A 16,341-nucleotide genomic window follows, 5' to 3' on the forward strand; every position below is an offset into this window, starting at 1 on the left:
GCACGTGAGTTCTATTGAAAAAAACAAAGGGCGATTTACATCAACTTCCGCTCCCGTTTGCTTATATTACATCCTCCCCCTCAAAATTCGTTTATTACATTTAAACCCAAAAAATTAACACCTATGAAGGTCTTTTGAGGGTCAGCCTGTTAAGTAGACATAATTTTAGTGGAAATCTCATTTTTCCCTTATGGTTTCAACATGCCAATAGGTTTCTTTCAAAGGGTTCTCTAGAGGCGAAGTAATCTTGGTCATGCGATTGTATCTCCAACGTTCAAGCGACCTATCTCTGGCGAATCTTCTCAAATCTCAAGTGATGGTTTCTTTCGAAGGGTTCTCTGCAAGTGAAGTCTTCTCAGGCGACCTAAAACTCCAAACCCCTCTTGAAAAAATCCCTCTGTTTTCCCTTAAATTGGTTTCTTCTCAGGCGACAGTCAACGGCATTATGTTGATTGTTTTCATTTTTAAAAGGCAATGATGATTTTATTACTGGAATTGAGAGTTATGAAACCTCCTACCTGTTTGCTAGAATTCCATGGAGTGAGCATTTGTCAGCATCCTCTGTCCACCAATAATGAAACCATTACTACCAAAACCATGCTGTCGTTTCCATTACCAGGGAAGGAAAAATTGGGCTCTCTTTATGAATACAAAACACCTTAACGACCGCATCCATTGATGAACCACCTTGACAACATTCTCCCACCCAGGCGGTGACTCAATAACTGAATGCTTATCGATGTTGCTAGTGACTGACACGGCAAGTACACAGTTGTCGTTGTTTTCGATGACAAGAGAAGACTGCCTGGAAGGAGAAGCGACGAGAGAGGTTTCACCATTGTCGGGGTGCTTTGCAGCTATCCGACCCGACCACCACATCCTTTGCCTACGATGGGAGGATCAGAATCGGTGACTTTGACATTGCTGACGGTTCTTCAAGTCTTTAGATTTCATTAGGGGGTGTTTCGTTTGGTAAATCTTTGGGATGGCATTCTTTAGAATGATAATTCTTAATTTTAGGAGTTGTTTGGTTCCACTAGGATGACCCCATATCCGAGCATCCTACTTCTCATGAATGACCATTTTACAAAAGATGTGTTTCAAATTTGAGTTCACCTAAACACCTAAACTCAGATTTGATCAACTTTTTTTCGACCTAGTATAAAAGGAAAAATGGGAAAGATGTTCTGAAGCAACATCTCAACCCGCGACCTCTCAAACTGTAAGTCCCGACCTGCGACCTACGACTTGCGACCTACAACCTCTCAAACCGTGCCAATCTCACAGAGAGTCCACCGCTGGCGACTTGTAAGCCCTCCATCGATCTCTCTCTCTCTCTCTTTCTCTCTCTCTCGATTTCATGGAGTTGTAGGGCTAGGTTTTAAAACCAGAAGCTCTTTTATGGAGTTGTAGGGTTAGGTTTTTAAAACCAGAACCTACCGCTTTCTCTCTCTCTCTCTCTCTCTCTCTCTCTCTCTCTCTGTCTACGACTCTCTATTGTGTTTTCCTTGACGGTTCTTAAAACCAGAACCTACGGCTCTTAAAAATCATAACCTACGGCTCTCTCTTTTGTGTTGTAAGCATTATTTTTAGAGGGTTTTTAACTCATACCACATATGATCTGTTCATGGATATATAGCAGTGGGGATTGAAGTGATCTGCTCTTTGGTTCGCCTGCCCTCCCACCAACGACATTTGCTACAGCCAGGCGGTGACTCTACAAATTTGGATTTGGTATTCTCCTCCTCCTCTCTCTCCCTCTCTATGTTTGTCTTGCATTTTGGACTTCGTTTATGAGGATCAGTTAGTCAGGTCTGCTATTAGTTTTCATGAGGATCGGTTAATCAAGTCTACTATTAGTTTGTGAATTGCAAGTTACTACAAATTTTGTGCATATTATCTATCTTATTTTTAGTTTGAGATATTTGTTGACACATTACTTGTGGCATTTGAATGCCTCATCTTTCTTACAATATGTAGCACCCCAATAAAATAATAAATAGATACATCTAACAGTATTTGATATGGTAATTGGTAGAGCATTATTGTGGATAGAAATTAGTTTAGGGTATATCATGGAATAAAAATTTCAGGTTACATTTTGATTTGGCAGATTCAAAGAATGGTTTTGCAGAGATTTTTCTTTTTAGGTTCCTTGATCAAATTTGTCTTGAGTGGTTGTTATGGTGAAGTAATGGAAGTTGTAGTTATTGGTGGTAATGGACTTAGAGGGAATGCTTGTAGGAGTATAAGACAAAGGAAAATGGGTTTCTGTGTCTAAAACTTTCTACTAGAAATGAAGAGGAAGAGATTACTATTACCTGTGGATTACTTGTGAAAAGCCCCTTGTGAGACCAAGTTGTTGCCTGCCAATGGAAAGTTCTCTTGATCCTGACGACCTTATTATTGTTGATCCTCATTATGCTTCAGTTTCTAAGATACATCATCTATTATATTCAGAAGCATTTCATTTGAATTCTTTTGTTTGAAAGCCTAAAATTTTTAATTCGTTCTTTCTTTCTTTTAATAGTTTTGATTTCTCCTTTTTGAATACATATAAATGCATTACTGGTTTTCTGAAGTGCTTGTTTAATTCTAAATTGTAGATTTACGTAAAAAATGGATAGTGATGATGAATATGATGAGTATTATCAGAGGCGCAAGAAAGTAATAATATTTGCGGCTACTGCAGTTGTTATAGCAGTGGAACAGTATAAGAAACTGTTTCTATGTAAACAACCTTATCGTAATGAGACTCGACGTGGCTCCGTTGAGACACAACGAATCATTGGACATACTGACAAGACATGTCGAAACATGATAAGATTGAGTCGAAAGGTGTTCTTTAACCTATGTCAGGTGATGCGTGCCAAGGGTCTTTTGTATGATACAATTAACGTTCAAGTGGAGGAACAAGTGGTTATTTTTTTATATGCAATCGGTCACAATGTTAAGAACCGCGTCCTCTTACATTTGTTTGGGCATTCAGGTGAAACTATCAGCCGGTATTTTAATCTTGTTTTGGGAGCAGTTCTCAAACTGTACCCGGTATTGTTGAAGCCTCCAAGTATCATAACACATGAGCGAATAGCAGGTAACCATAGGAGCTTTTACCCTTACTTCAAGGATTGCATTGGAGCCATAGATGGATCACATATCCCTGCATGGGTACCAATTGCTCAACATCGAACATTTCGTGATAGGAAGGGAAATATATCGCAAAATATCCTAGCAGTTTGTGATTTTGATATGAAGTTCACATATATACTTTCTGGTTGGGAAGGATCAGCATCTGATTCACGAATATTAGATGATGCCATTCACAGAGAAGATGAGGCAAAACTACCAGTTCCTAGAGGTAAATTCTATCTTGTAGATGCAGGGTTTGCAAACCAAAAGGGGTTCTTAAGACCCTACCGTAACGTTCGATATCACTTGAAAGAGTGGAGAAATTCGAATGTTTCACCTGCCGACAAGAAAGAATTGTTCAACTTGCGTCATTCAAGATTACGTAACATAATTGAGCGAGCTTTCGGACTGTTGAATCAAGATTCAAGATTTTGAAAAGCCAACCAGAGTATCCTTTCAAGACTCAGGCTAGGATTGTACAAGCTTGTGTTATGATACACAATCATATCCTTACCCAAAATAGTGTTCAAGAAGAAGAGGAATGGCTTGAACAGGAGAATGCAGTTACAGGTGAGAATACTAATGAAGAAGCAGAAGACAATGATGAAAATAGTGATGAGGATTCTGACGTTGATGATGAAGATGATAACTTTGATCAAGATCAATTCCGAGAGGAGATGGCTGATTATATGTGGAATGATTGGATGGCAGGAGATGATTCAGATGAAGAAATGCATGATTCTTCATATGAATCACAAGAAGATACAAACTGAATCCATTTATCTTTTGTACTAACTACTTGAACTAGACTTGGTTTCGTTTTAAGATTTTGTAATTTGAACTACATGAACATGGTTTGTGTGTCTTGGCTTGTAATAACTTTTTTCAATTCATGGTTTGACTATTAATATGCGTTCTTTGGAATATTATGCTTTTTTTTGGATGGTTACAGTTATTTTCGTGCTTTTTTTTTTGGGCTGAATATTTGATATCAGGATTCATTGTAGCAAAGGTGGCCGCAGTTGAGGGTACTAACTCAAAATTGCTACATGGCCTTTTGAGATATCTCACTACTTTTTGGAGCGTCTTCTACACCAACAACAAAGGGGAAAGAATGGAGATAAAGGGTTGAAAAAAGAACAATTTCAAGTAGTCTCAACTGAATTATATGATAGATTTCATATGACATATGACTGGGGACAGTGCCGTAATCACTACAGGATATGGAAAGCAAGGTTGAAGTCGCTTGTTGACTTGCAAAAAAATAGTGGAGTGGGTTGGAATGACCATGAGAAGCGGTTTGATGTACCACAACACATGTGGAATGAATTCAAGGTTAATTAAATGTTTGATGCATTATTTCTAGATTGTTAGAAAGGTATACTAAAGGTAACGTTAACAGTTTACTATTCTGACAATCCAAGAGTTAATTATATTTTTTTTTTTTTAGAAAAAAGAGCAAAGATTTTGGAAAGAGCATAAAGTGCTTCCTATTCACCTACAACTTGTTGAATGGCTGCGTAATGAAATTGCCACCAGAGCTGGATCTTCACACCCATCCGATGCAGTCAATGAGGACCAGCCTTACAATCCAGTGCCAATTGATGAAGAAATTAGGTTGGACAATTATGATGCTATTGATGATAATGTTGGTGAAAGTGCCCATTATACTCCCAATGCAAGTAGCAGTCGTTCCCGTGGTAGGCCTAGTTCAGGGGTAACAAGTAAAGAGAAGAAGAAGAAAGGAGGTGCAGAGAAGGTTAGTAGTCCTTTGAAGGTGATAGCCAATGCAATTGTGGAGATGGCCAAGCAAGACCCTCGGAAGGAATTTGCAAAAAACTTATGTATTGAGATTGATGCACTTCCAGGAGTTGAGTTTGATAAAAAATTGCGTGCTAAACAATTCTTCATGCAACATAAGGAATTGGCTCCCATCTTCTTGAATGCCAATGAGGCAGATAAGCCTAAGGTGTTTGAACACTACATGAAGAATATTGAAGATGGTGGTCAAGATTGAGGAGGTGTCGCTTTATTTATTTATGATTAGTGTGTTGTTTCAAAACATGAGTAGATATTAACTAGACAATTTATGACTAACATTTGAAATGCTTATTTTGGTGATGTAATATTGACTCGATTTTTGAACTCTCTCATTTAAACTGGTCAGCTGGTGATTGGTAAGCTTCTGTAAGAAGGTATTATGAGTTTTATTGGAAAGTAACATAGTTGGATGTCTGTTTATCTAGAATACTCATGGAAATATATGGTAAATTAGTTTTTGCCTTGGTGTGTGATCCTTCATGGGTCATCTGATTCTGAAGAGCAAAGCTGCAACAGTAAATTTAGGAGCATACTAACAATTTCTGCATGCAGGGTTTTGCTGTTGGTCTTATGCTGAGTATTTCTTTCTTAGACTTGGCACATAATGCTTTGAATTCCATTAGCTTCTTGAAAGGAAATCTTTGGTAGGATAAACTTTCAGGGTGTTAATAATTAAATGGTTCACAGATGGGGCATTACTTTCAGGTTATGTGGATATGGCACATAATGCTTTGAATTCCATTGGCCTCTTTCTTTTTTATGGTGGATATGGCAGAATTCCTTTCTTAACTGTTAGATTCAGATCAAGCATTTTTTTTATGGTGGATATGGTTAATTAATATCTATGGATTAGGGCCATTAAATGAAACTTTTTCCAGGGATATTTTCTTGGCAACCTTGTAACAGATCCAGTTCTTGATATGCTCATGGGATCGGTCTTATATCAATTGAACTTTATGAGGTGACTGAAGAATTCCTCACAAGCCCCTTCCCTCGCTTGCGTTTAGTACTTGTTTAGTAATTAATCAAAGTAATCTGAGACAAATTAATAGCAACAAACATGATAGAAATCTTTATTCCTTCATGGTTTTAATTTCCAGTCAATGAAGAGAAGTTGTGGAGAGAACTATGTACAAATAGATCCCACCAATGTACTGTGTTGGAAGGATATGCAGTCTTTCTAATAAGATGGGCAGGACTGATTCACTCACAGCTTAATTCTATCAATAAAATGTATCATTTTCACGGGAACATAGGACCATACTATTTGACGGGTTTGCAATTGCAGTGCATTTCAGGTTTAAACCAAGCACACATTTTGGAGCCATTTTGTACTTTTGCTTCTGCAATACCTAAAGAGGTAGTTGGAGATAGAAGATCTCTTAGGCAGAGTTCTAGTGATCAGTTCCTCCATGATCCACAACCCCCTATTCCTGAAGTTGGCTGCAGGGTAGGCCTATTTCCTTCTTCTCTACTACTTGGTTCTACTTGGTCTATATATTCATATTTCATAGGCGCACACTTTAATCCACTTCTTACATGTATATTCAGAATTCCTTTCTTAACTGTTAGATTCAGATCAAGCATTTTTTTTGTTATTTTGTTGGTGCAGCAGTTGATACATATGATTTTAAGAGTGGCTAAACAAAAATAGAACCTGATTATGCAATGTCCTCTTTATTTTTGTAAGTAAATGTCTCCTGTTTTGTTGGAACAGGTAGTTGTGTGCACCTGGTTTTAGATTCTGGACTTGACCTTGCTTTATTTGAGTTATAAATGGAGAGCTGGAAGCTTTGTATGGTATTGATACTTAATCGTTTAAATGGAAAACCCCAGCCTGACTTAAATGTTCAATATGCCATCCATTTTATGAAGAATTAATGAAGTTTGAATTTTTAATGAAGTGATGAAATTGGAAGGTAAAAGTATGAAGCAAATAATGGATATTTATGTGGTGTGCAGCAGCAGACCAAGGTTGTTCCTAAACTGAGGCCTCAGATATTAGACTTTTTGTTTGCAAACATGAAGGAGCAGAGGATGAATACATCATCTCATCAGATGAGAAGGGGTCGATTGAGCTGTGGATACTGTGGTACGTACTTGATCAATGCTTTTTTATGAAGTGAAATGGTTGCACTACAGGGTTATGGGCACTGAGTCACCCAGTCCAGTGGTGTCCACTGTGTTGAGCAGCTGGAGTGCCTGTAAGGCCCTTAAGCCTGTAATGCTACAATTTCTTTTGCATGAAAACCCAGCTGACATACAAATGCAATTCGTGCGGTTATGATTGACCACCTGTGCTTTTAATGTCTGCAGGTGAGAGGTGAAGTGTTGGAAGGAGAGTTGGAGAGAGAACAAGAGGTCTCAACAAGAGCCATGAGCATTTAGCTATTGTTGGCTTGTGTAAAATCTCCTCTTTATATATATATATATATATATCTCATTGGAAATTTGGTGCAATCATCTCTTGTAAAACACAGCAAGGCTTCTGTTCAATTGGAAGGGGAAAAAAGAAAACAATGAAAAGAAAAACTGGAAGGAAAAATGTACATGCTCATTTAGAAACTGTAGCTTGTATAAAACAGTTTTCTCATTCAGGAAAACGGGGTTCACATTTTACCTCATTCAATGCTCCACGCACAATACACTCTCTTTATCAACAAGATCTCTGTTTGGTGTGTGGGATTGTAAAGGTGAGACGATAAATATTATGCATTCAAAAAGCATGCATGTTGTTGAAACATGGACGGTGGAGATTGGTGTATGTGTGTGTGTGGAATCTATTCTTCTCACCCAGACAATGGCGATGGGTGGGACGGAGTTTGAGATTACTTGTGATGTCTAAAATGAAGTCTGGCAAAAAGAGTTTCCATGTTGTATTGACTCAATTGGTTGTGTTGAAGTTCGTGCCTATACTGATTACTGACTGACCCCAACCTCTCAAGTGGACGAGGGCTCCCTCGCCTAAGCTATTATTTAATGTAGCACAGCACAGCACATGGGTGAACCTCCATATTCACCCTCGGCCAACACCCTCCATCTTCTCACGCCAAAGCCTCGCAACCTCTTCACTCTCTCTTTTCTGTCAGCCAAACCCCTGACCCAATCGTCATCTCCCCATCTTATTCTACTGTGAGGAAATCTGTTTATCTGAACTCCTTTGACTCTAGGATCTGTTTGTTTTCATCTCCCAAAATCCACCACGAGAGGGCCCTCCGATTGATCGAAAACGAGGCGTAGTTGGATCTAAGCCAGAGATCAGTCCTCCTGATAGCATCTACAATTTTTTTTTCCTCCTGAATACATAATTTGAGCCATACTACAAATTATGCTTCAATGCAAAATTGTGGGGTGATTTTTTTTTTTTAATGGAAAAGACCATAAATTTTTTTAAGATAAATCACTTTTAAATTATTTAAAAATATAAATTTTAGAAATAAATAAAAAATAATAAAAAAGGTTATAGTTTTTCACTTCACCACTCTTATGTTTAACTAAACAATTTAATAATGTTTAACTAAACAATTTAATAGGAAGAATCACTATATATGATTAGGGTAACCAAACAGTTTTACAGTAAGAATCACTACACAGATTTAGGATAACCAAACAGTTTTACAGTAAGAATCACTATACAGATTTAGAGTAACCAAACAGTTTTCAGGCAAGAAACATGTACCATACTTGAGGCAACCAAACGATTTTTCAACAAGAAACACAATTCATAAGAATGTCCATCAAAAAATTGACATCCATATCCGACACATACACCATTTGACTTATCGAACCAAACACCCCCTTAAACACCAATTTGGGATATAATAGGTATTTAAATATGGGTAATTTTATCTTTTAAAATTCAAAACCAACACTAGGCTCACGGTGTTAGTTTTTTTGGTTTAAATAAAATAAATGAATTTTGAGGGGGATAACATAATATAGGCAAACACAAGTGAAGGTTAATGTAAATCACCAAAAAAAAAAAAATATTGGTTATTGATCTAATTGTTACCAAGATATTAGGCTTTCGAAACTGGGTTTTGATAAAATCATCCAGGGAAGCAATACAGGTAAGGGTCCATTACATCAAGCTGATGAAAAAACCACATCAGAGAGTCCAAACCCTTTGAGCTTCTCTCCATCTTTAGAAGCATTTTTTTTTATTTGCTATATTTTTCTCGGTTTTTCTTTTCCCTTCCCAAAACCCCCCCCCCCCAAAAAAAAAAAAAAAAAAGAAAAAAACTCTTCCAGAGAACCATCAATCTACTTCTTTCATTTTCTTTTGCTGTGTTTTTCTTAGTTTTTCTCTTTCTTTTTTTTTTCCCTTGCAAAACCCTTTTCCACAAAACCACTGCATTCTTCATTTTCTTTTGCTGTGTTTTTCTCAGTTTTTCTCTTTTCTTTTCTGTTTTTTTTGGTAGAATGTCTCCAACCTTCATCATCCTGTCAATCTAGTTTTCATTTTCATCTAAAGGTACGTTTTCTCAGTAGCATATTCAAAACATTTTTTCTCTCATTTTTTCCTTTGATTTTCCTCTCTCAAAGCCCTATTTTATTTTTTCTTTCATTTTTTTTAGGTTGGACCTTTCAGACTACAAAACAATTCTGAAATATGTGGTATGATGAACAGGGGATGGTTGTTGTTGGGGTTGTGCATATGGGTTTGAAACTGAAGTTTGACGGTGTGTTCCTAATAAAAATAGATACAACCAGCTTAAAATTTCTTGACAATGATTTCTCAAGCTTCATGTTTGTAGTTTATGGGTTCTTCTCATGATGTTATTTCAAATTATATGGGTCCTCAATTTTTCTCTTTGCTTTCATTGATTTTTCTGTTATGTATACCTCTTGTTCTTCTAATAACCTTAGGTCTTTGATCTCTCGCGTAGTTGTTTCAATGTTCACCAATATCTCTTTCTTAGAGGCTCTTGATGCTTCAATCCGCCTGAACTGCAACAACATTTTTATGGGTCTAATTGGAGGTATCTAATGGAGGAAGACCAGAGTTTATTGTTAACATTATCGAGTTTTTGTCATTGCAATATTGCTATTAAATACTTTCCTGTTTCATTTAATAGCTAGGATCTTAGTTACTTGATGTTCAAGACTTTCTATTATGTTGTCTTTCCTTTTTTAATTGCTAGGTGCAACCACTTTATATGTAATGGACCTTTTAAGTCTTCTAGGTGGATTTAATATAGTTGAATCTTGTTTTTTTACTAATGACAGTGTGAAGTAGTGTAAGAGAAAGTCCTATGTGAAGTGAGAGACCTTAAGGTTAGAGGGGAAAAAAATCGTCTGCAGTTCCGATCTCATACAATTCCGTGAAATACCACCTTCAGGGGGTGACACGTGTATTGATACCAATGCAATGGTCTAGATCTGATTTAAATGTCTCTTCACTGATTTAAGGTTTTATTAGTTGTACCAGATCTGGACCATTGTATTGGTATCAATACACGTGTCACCCCCTGAAGGTGGTATTTCACAGAATTGTACGAGATCGGAATTGCAGACGATTTCAACCCGATTAGAGGTCTAAGTGCGAGTGAGAAACTCAAACAATCTATCCCTTCTCCTTTTTTTTTTTTTTTTTTTTTTCATTTTTTTCTATCGATTTCCCTTTGTCTCTATTTTACTGATGTGTGAAATACCCAACATCTGAGACCATTCGAAGACTATTGCTGGAATTACTTTCTTGATCTTAGAAGAGTGTGTTGTCGCTGATAGATTAAATGCTGGCTGGAAACATTATGAACATACCCTGCAATATCTATTATTTGAAGTTTTATTGTTAATATCTTTGAATTCAAGGAACTGCAGATCCTTTCTTCAGACGCAGCCCTTGTTTTATTATAATAATACCTTGCCATACACCTTCTTTTGGTTGTGATTTGAGCTTCATCTTATGGTTGGAGTGGTTTTAACAATGAGTTACTATTTTTTTTTTTTTCTAACCTTCTGAGGCCCCTTCATAGTTCTGTAATCAACGATCAGTTTAGGTTGATATTTTCAGTAGTTTAATCCCCTCAAGAGGGGCTACCTTTGACTAGATGGTCAGGTCCATTGGAATGATTAGTTTCTAAATCTAGAACACTTTCTGGTTCTGAGATGCAGTCATATGTAGTGTTGTTGGAACTATTGGGTAGATCTATTATTAGATAGTGTATTGATCCTTCTTGTAGAATAGGACTAAATTGACCTAACCCTACGTTACCTGTGCACACCAAATGTTGGAATCACTTTATTTATTTATTTATTTTTCCATTTTTTTCAGTTGCAAAGTGCTTTTGATATGAACTTCACTGTGGGTTCAAGCTGAAGTGTCATCTATTAAGACCCTTTCAGGTTTGTGAAATAAGCTGCCACGTGGAAGAATCTTTGGTAGAGTTTGGTAGTTTATTGTTAGAAGTTAGAACTAAGTTGAGGATGATTTCTAAAGATTAGGTACATGGAACACTATCCATAACTAGCTTAATAAGAAGGCAACTTGTAATTTTTTGGCTTTTCTAACACATAAGCCTTTGTTTTTAATCCCAGGGGAATCATATTAACCAAGTCGTATATAATCATTTGGGTAAATACCTGTAAATAGGTTTCATACCCTTACCAATTCTAAATTTCAGATTCTTCCAAATGATAAAAATTGTCGTTAATTTTGCGAAAAAAGTTTAATTTGTTAATCTAATTGAATTCATAACAGTAAGCAAATTTTGGTAGAATCTATGTGGTTAAACTAATTTTCTTTCAAAGGTCTTAGTAGATTTTAACTTTTGGGCTAAGGTTGAAATATAATAGGTGTGAAGAAGAAAAACTTATGGCTATCTAAGTAGAATCTGTGTTCGTTCTGATTTGTTGCCTGATACGTAGGTGGAACATAACAAATAAATGGTAAATGGTAAAATTGTTCACAGTTCTGCTTAAACTAAAAGCAAGTCTGACCTATTCAAAATTTTAACCATTGTTTTATTATTGCAGCTTGCTCATTCAGACGAATAAAGTATAACACCATAGTGCATTCTGGGCTAAGTGGTAGTGGAAACACAGTCCTTTTTCACCAAGTATTCTTCTCCTTTATCTGCATTTCTCCTTTTGTATATCAATTTGTGTAATTTTTGAAGGTTTTGAGATTTGTAAATTTCTGAAATTTTGTTTCCACATCTATTCTAATACATTTTTTGGTAACGACATCCATTATGATACTTTGGTCAAATGAGAGAAGAACTACTCCATAAAGTATCTTGCATTGTTTTATCAATAAATACATTGTTTTATAAATTATCTTGTTCATACTGCCAATTAGGTTTACATACTTTTGACATCAATACCAAAGAATCAAAGTATCTAGTAAAATGTCGATACTGTTATGTGAAATATCTTCAGCTGCTTGGAGAAAAAGCTGAAACTATGCCAAACAGAAACTAGGAAAAGGCAGCAAGTTAACCGATATCGCCAACAAAGCTAAAAGTGGGTAAACAACTTGATAGGCATTGATAAGCCAGAACACTACGAGACTTATCAGTTGACCTTTTGAGCCACCTAAACCAAATTATGTCAGCCCGTTGAATGGGTAGAAAGCCCCAAGGATGTATCAATCAATGCTCATGAACCGCTACCCTCTATGAGTGGCTAGTGGCCCAGTGATTCATTCGCTCAGCTTGGACCACTCAGTCTATAAGCCCGATGCTAATCAGGGATCTCTCAAAGAAACCTATCAGGCTCGACACATGGGTCACTAAATACAGATTAGTCCTATTCTACAAGGGACTGTCGAGGATTACGATCACCCCCTGGGGACGTGGCATATATGTAAAGTTTGTTAGGTATCCTTTACCATATTAAACATATGAATAGCCCTATAGTTTTAGAATGCAAGAATCATAAAAGATATTTAACCATGGATGTAGTCCCTAAATCAAGAACAATAAAATACTCCATCTTAAAAAACATAACCATATAGATTTACCATATCTATAATAATCAATGGCACATCCATAACATGAACCATAAATGGGAATAAAGAAGTACCTGTGTCCCATGAACATAGATCATAAATCTCTGTCCCATGTGGTTAAACATTACTCCTATGAAGGTGACAATGACGAACTACGCAAGTAGAGTCCTTCTACTGAGATCTTCTGCAGCCTCTTACTCTAAGGTTTCTTTTTGTGCACTTGCTCTTGTGAGAAAGCCGTGCTCCCAAAACCAATAAGGCATTAAGTAATGGCTGCAGGGACCGTCAGTATTCTATTTATAATGGAATCCCTAAAACCCTATTCCACTTTCATAATGGAAAAAGCTAGGAGTTTCCTAATCAGAGTGGATCTATAATTGCTTGGGCCCAATGGATCAATTAGTATCAGTTAAGCCCACATAAAAATCCTAACAATCTCCCACTTGGGCTACACTGATACTGATGTCTTTCCATTGACACCTGGTCAAATAATCCTAAGACTGAGCACCACTCAAACAAACTTTGATCCAATCAATAATCTCTACTGTTGAACAATAGTAGAAAATACACCTCAATATACGGCATATAACCTATCTAGTATTACAAACAATAGAAAATTATCAATCCAAATCGCCTGGAAACATATATATATATATATATATAAGAAATTGATATTATACCTGTGATCACATGAAATATACATTTCCTTATAGGTCCTTTCTTGATCTAAAGATCATCCTACCTTGAAAACCTCACAGGTAGAAAACTTTGATATTAATCAACACTTGACAAACCGCCCTTTTCTTGAATTAATATCTTGCTTTGGCATACCGCCTATGGCTAACTGCCACTTCCATGGATTTAGGTTAAATACCACCATAAATCATAAACTTTGGCAAACCGCCTGTGGTAAACCACCAATTCTTTGGACTTAGGCTAAATACCGTCATACATCACAAATTTTGACAAAATATCATCAATTACCTTGACTTATCATCAATTACTTTGGCTAAGCACTGTTAATAAACCTTAGCAGACACAACTTTAAACTTTGACTTTTACCGTCTTTAAACTTTGGTTGTCACTACCATAATATATTTGGTTAAATGAGATCATAAAACTCCCACTAACCACACATATCAAAAACCTCAATAATACTAATGTCAGAAAACATGGCTCTTGAGTACTTTGTCGATAAACTTGGGTGACACCACCTTTAGGCAAATGTCACATTTACCTTGGGAAACGCACAATTGAACTGAATGTACTACTTTGATAGATTTCACTTATTCTTATCATATTTTTCACATTTGAGATTAATATATGTATAGAAGTGTATGCTTTAATGTGTTTCTTAATCAACTAGGGACAACACAAACAAATGAAGCATAAATGTACATAAATAATTTAGAGAACAAAACTTAAGACAAAATCATTTCAAAATTACTCCAAAATCATTATAAACTTAATAGGGTAACAAAATTATTCATATATCCCTTCAGTTGTGCTTTGATCAGCAACAACACCTGTTTGGGTTCATTGAGAGCTAAAACCAGATCAAGTAACCCTAAAAATCTCAGGTATGAATCATACACACCAAATAATCAAGCTAGAAAATTTAATATGTACATCTAGCAAATAAACTACACAATAAATGTACATCTAGTAGATAAAACACACAAGAGTCACAACCGTAACTACATTCCTATCCTTTGGGCTAAGAATGCACTGGTCCTCTCGTAAATCCAAATTTACTATGAAAATATAATTACTTTTATCACATATGGGCTTAGAAACCTCTAAGTTATAGTTATTTCCATATATATATTTTCTTTAACTTGGGTGACATCACCTTTGGGCAAACGTCACCAATTTTGTTGCGCTTGGAAAAACTATGAAAGAATAGGATGTGCCACTTTGGTGGATTCCATCCAAACCTTTCATAGCTTCCTAGAAATATACTGTATAGCATAAAATGTGCAGAAACTCACATCCAGTTTAATTATAATATATTTATCCATCATAGGGCATTTCAAACAAAACATTCAAGTACAAAATGACATGAATATGAATTTATTAAATATTTTAGCCATAAATAATTCTTCAATATCATGATAATAATAAATCAATGCAAAACTCAAAATAGTTTTTTTGCCTGAAAAATAATATAGTACATTGAATTTGTTCTCACACTAGCAACCTAGTATACTGACCTTCTACTAGTAACATCCTCCCACTAGCAACCTAGTATACCGAATTTATTCTCTCACTGGTCGAGCCACATAAAACAGCTTTAGATCTATACTTTTATCCTCCCACTTGGTTCGACCAGTCATAAATTAATCAATTTATTGGAGAACATAATTTGTTAAATGTGACTTATATATAAACTTATTCACATAAGCCCAAAAATAAAATAAAACCAAAAATTTATCAATTAATGTTCATAAATAGGTTTTCAAAGAACAATGACAGTGTTTCAGAACTTGGTATTGGATTGATCAAAATCGATACTAATCTAACCCAACCAATCCGAATTGATCCAATCGGAATAAAAATAACACAATAAATAAACCTATAACCTCTGGTCATAGTCATGAAACACTCATCCACCTTATTGCCATTGGTCAACTGTCCAATACCTTTTAGGGGCAAAAATATTTGTTTTAAAAGTATAATACCAAACTATTGATTTGATTTTCCTAGTATAAAAAACTAGGTCTTTGAGGCAAATGTAGACCTCCATATTCTCAATCCACTTTTAAAGACATTTATTTTAATAGTTCCACTCAAGGAAGAATAATCCATTCAATATTTAATTAATGTATGCAACATCAACAAAATCAAAACCAATATTACATCACTAACCATTAAACATAACTAGAGTGTCAACCGAACTACTTTCTCAACCTTTGGGTTTGGAATGTACTGGTGCACTTAAAAAAAAAACTACAATGACCGTGGGAGCTCTTCAACTTTGAAAATTACTATCACTGTTAGATGAATACGAACTTCTAAGTTAAGATCTGCCTAGAGTACACTTGCATTTATGCTTATCTTTAATAATGTCGTCTTTAGGCAAGCATTACCTAATTCCTGCCAACAATTTTTTATGACTTTGAAAATAAGACAAAACCTTTGAGTTGCAAACCTATTGCAGTATCTTAGATTTTACCACTTTAGCGGGTTCCATTTATTCCACTGCAATAGCTTACAACCACACCTGACAGCTTAAATTTGTGGGTTATTTAAACATGAACTAAATATTAATTTACATGTAAAAGAACAAGTATGTAACTATTAACAAAATAAACATTACAATGCTCAATTATCAATTACTTCAAGAGTGTCAACCGGAACTATATTCCTAACCTTTGGGTCTGAAACATACTGGTCCACTCAAGTTCTGCTATTACTACGAGACTTCTTCTAACTTT

The 16,341-nt window shown here is 35.8% G+C and overlaps 1 protein-coding gene and 1 long non-coding RNA gene across 3 annotated transcripts; both read left to right on the forward strand.

The window, feature by feature from the left end:
• Positions 1 to 1,465: 1,465 nt before the first annotated feature.
• LOC122067220 lies at positions 1,466 to 5,377 on the forward strand. 2 transcript variants are annotated; one of them, XM_042631056.1, is made up of 3 exons: positions 1,466 to 1,734; positions 4,125 to 4,464; positions 4,580 to 5,377. In XM_042631056.1, the coding sequence occupies exons 2-3, from the start codon at positions 4,312 to 4,314 to the stop codon at positions 5,144 to 5,146; spliced, it is 720 nt and encodes a 239-aa protein (XP_042486990.1). In that variant the 5' UTR covers positions 1,466 to 1,734; positions 4,125 to 4,311; the 3' UTR covers positions 5,147 to 5,377. The 2 variants fall into 2 exon arrangements, with proteins under 2 accessions (XP_042486990.1, XP_042486991.1); XM_042631057.1 differs by having other exon boundaries at positions 4,137 to 4,464.
• A 1,562-nt stretch (positions 5,378 to 6,939) lies between these two features.
• Positions 6,940 to 7,454, forward strand: LOC122067219. The gene is made up of 2 exons (XR_006136626.1): positions 6,940 to 7,042; positions 7,267 to 7,454. It is a non-coding gene; the product is annotated as an uncharacterized LOC122067219 (long non-coding RNA).
• The last annotated feature ends 8,887 nt before the right edge of the window (positions 7,455 to 16,341 follow it).

The sequence above is a fragment of the Macadamia integrifolia genome, unplaced genomic scaffold (genome assembly GCF_013358625.1).
Source record: "Macadamia integrifolia cultivar HAES 741 unplaced genomic scaffold, SCU_Mint_v3 scaffold2762, whole genome shotgun sequence".
In the NCBI taxonomy this organism is placed as follows: Eukaryota; Viridiplantae; Streptophyta; class Magnoliopsida; order Proteales; family Proteaceae; genus Macadamia; species Macadamia integrifolia.

What these genes read in the sequence shown, in the direction of transcription:
- LOC122067220 (XM_042631056.1), top strand. Translation starts at nt 4,312, where the DNA reads ATGACATATGACTGGGGACAGTGCCGTAATCACTACAGGATATGGAAA. An exon ending in ACATGTGGAATGAATTCAAG is followed by an intron (nt 4,465 to 4,579) that starts GTTAATTAAATG and finishes TTTTTTTTTTAG; the next exon opens with AAAAAAGAGCAAAGATTTTG.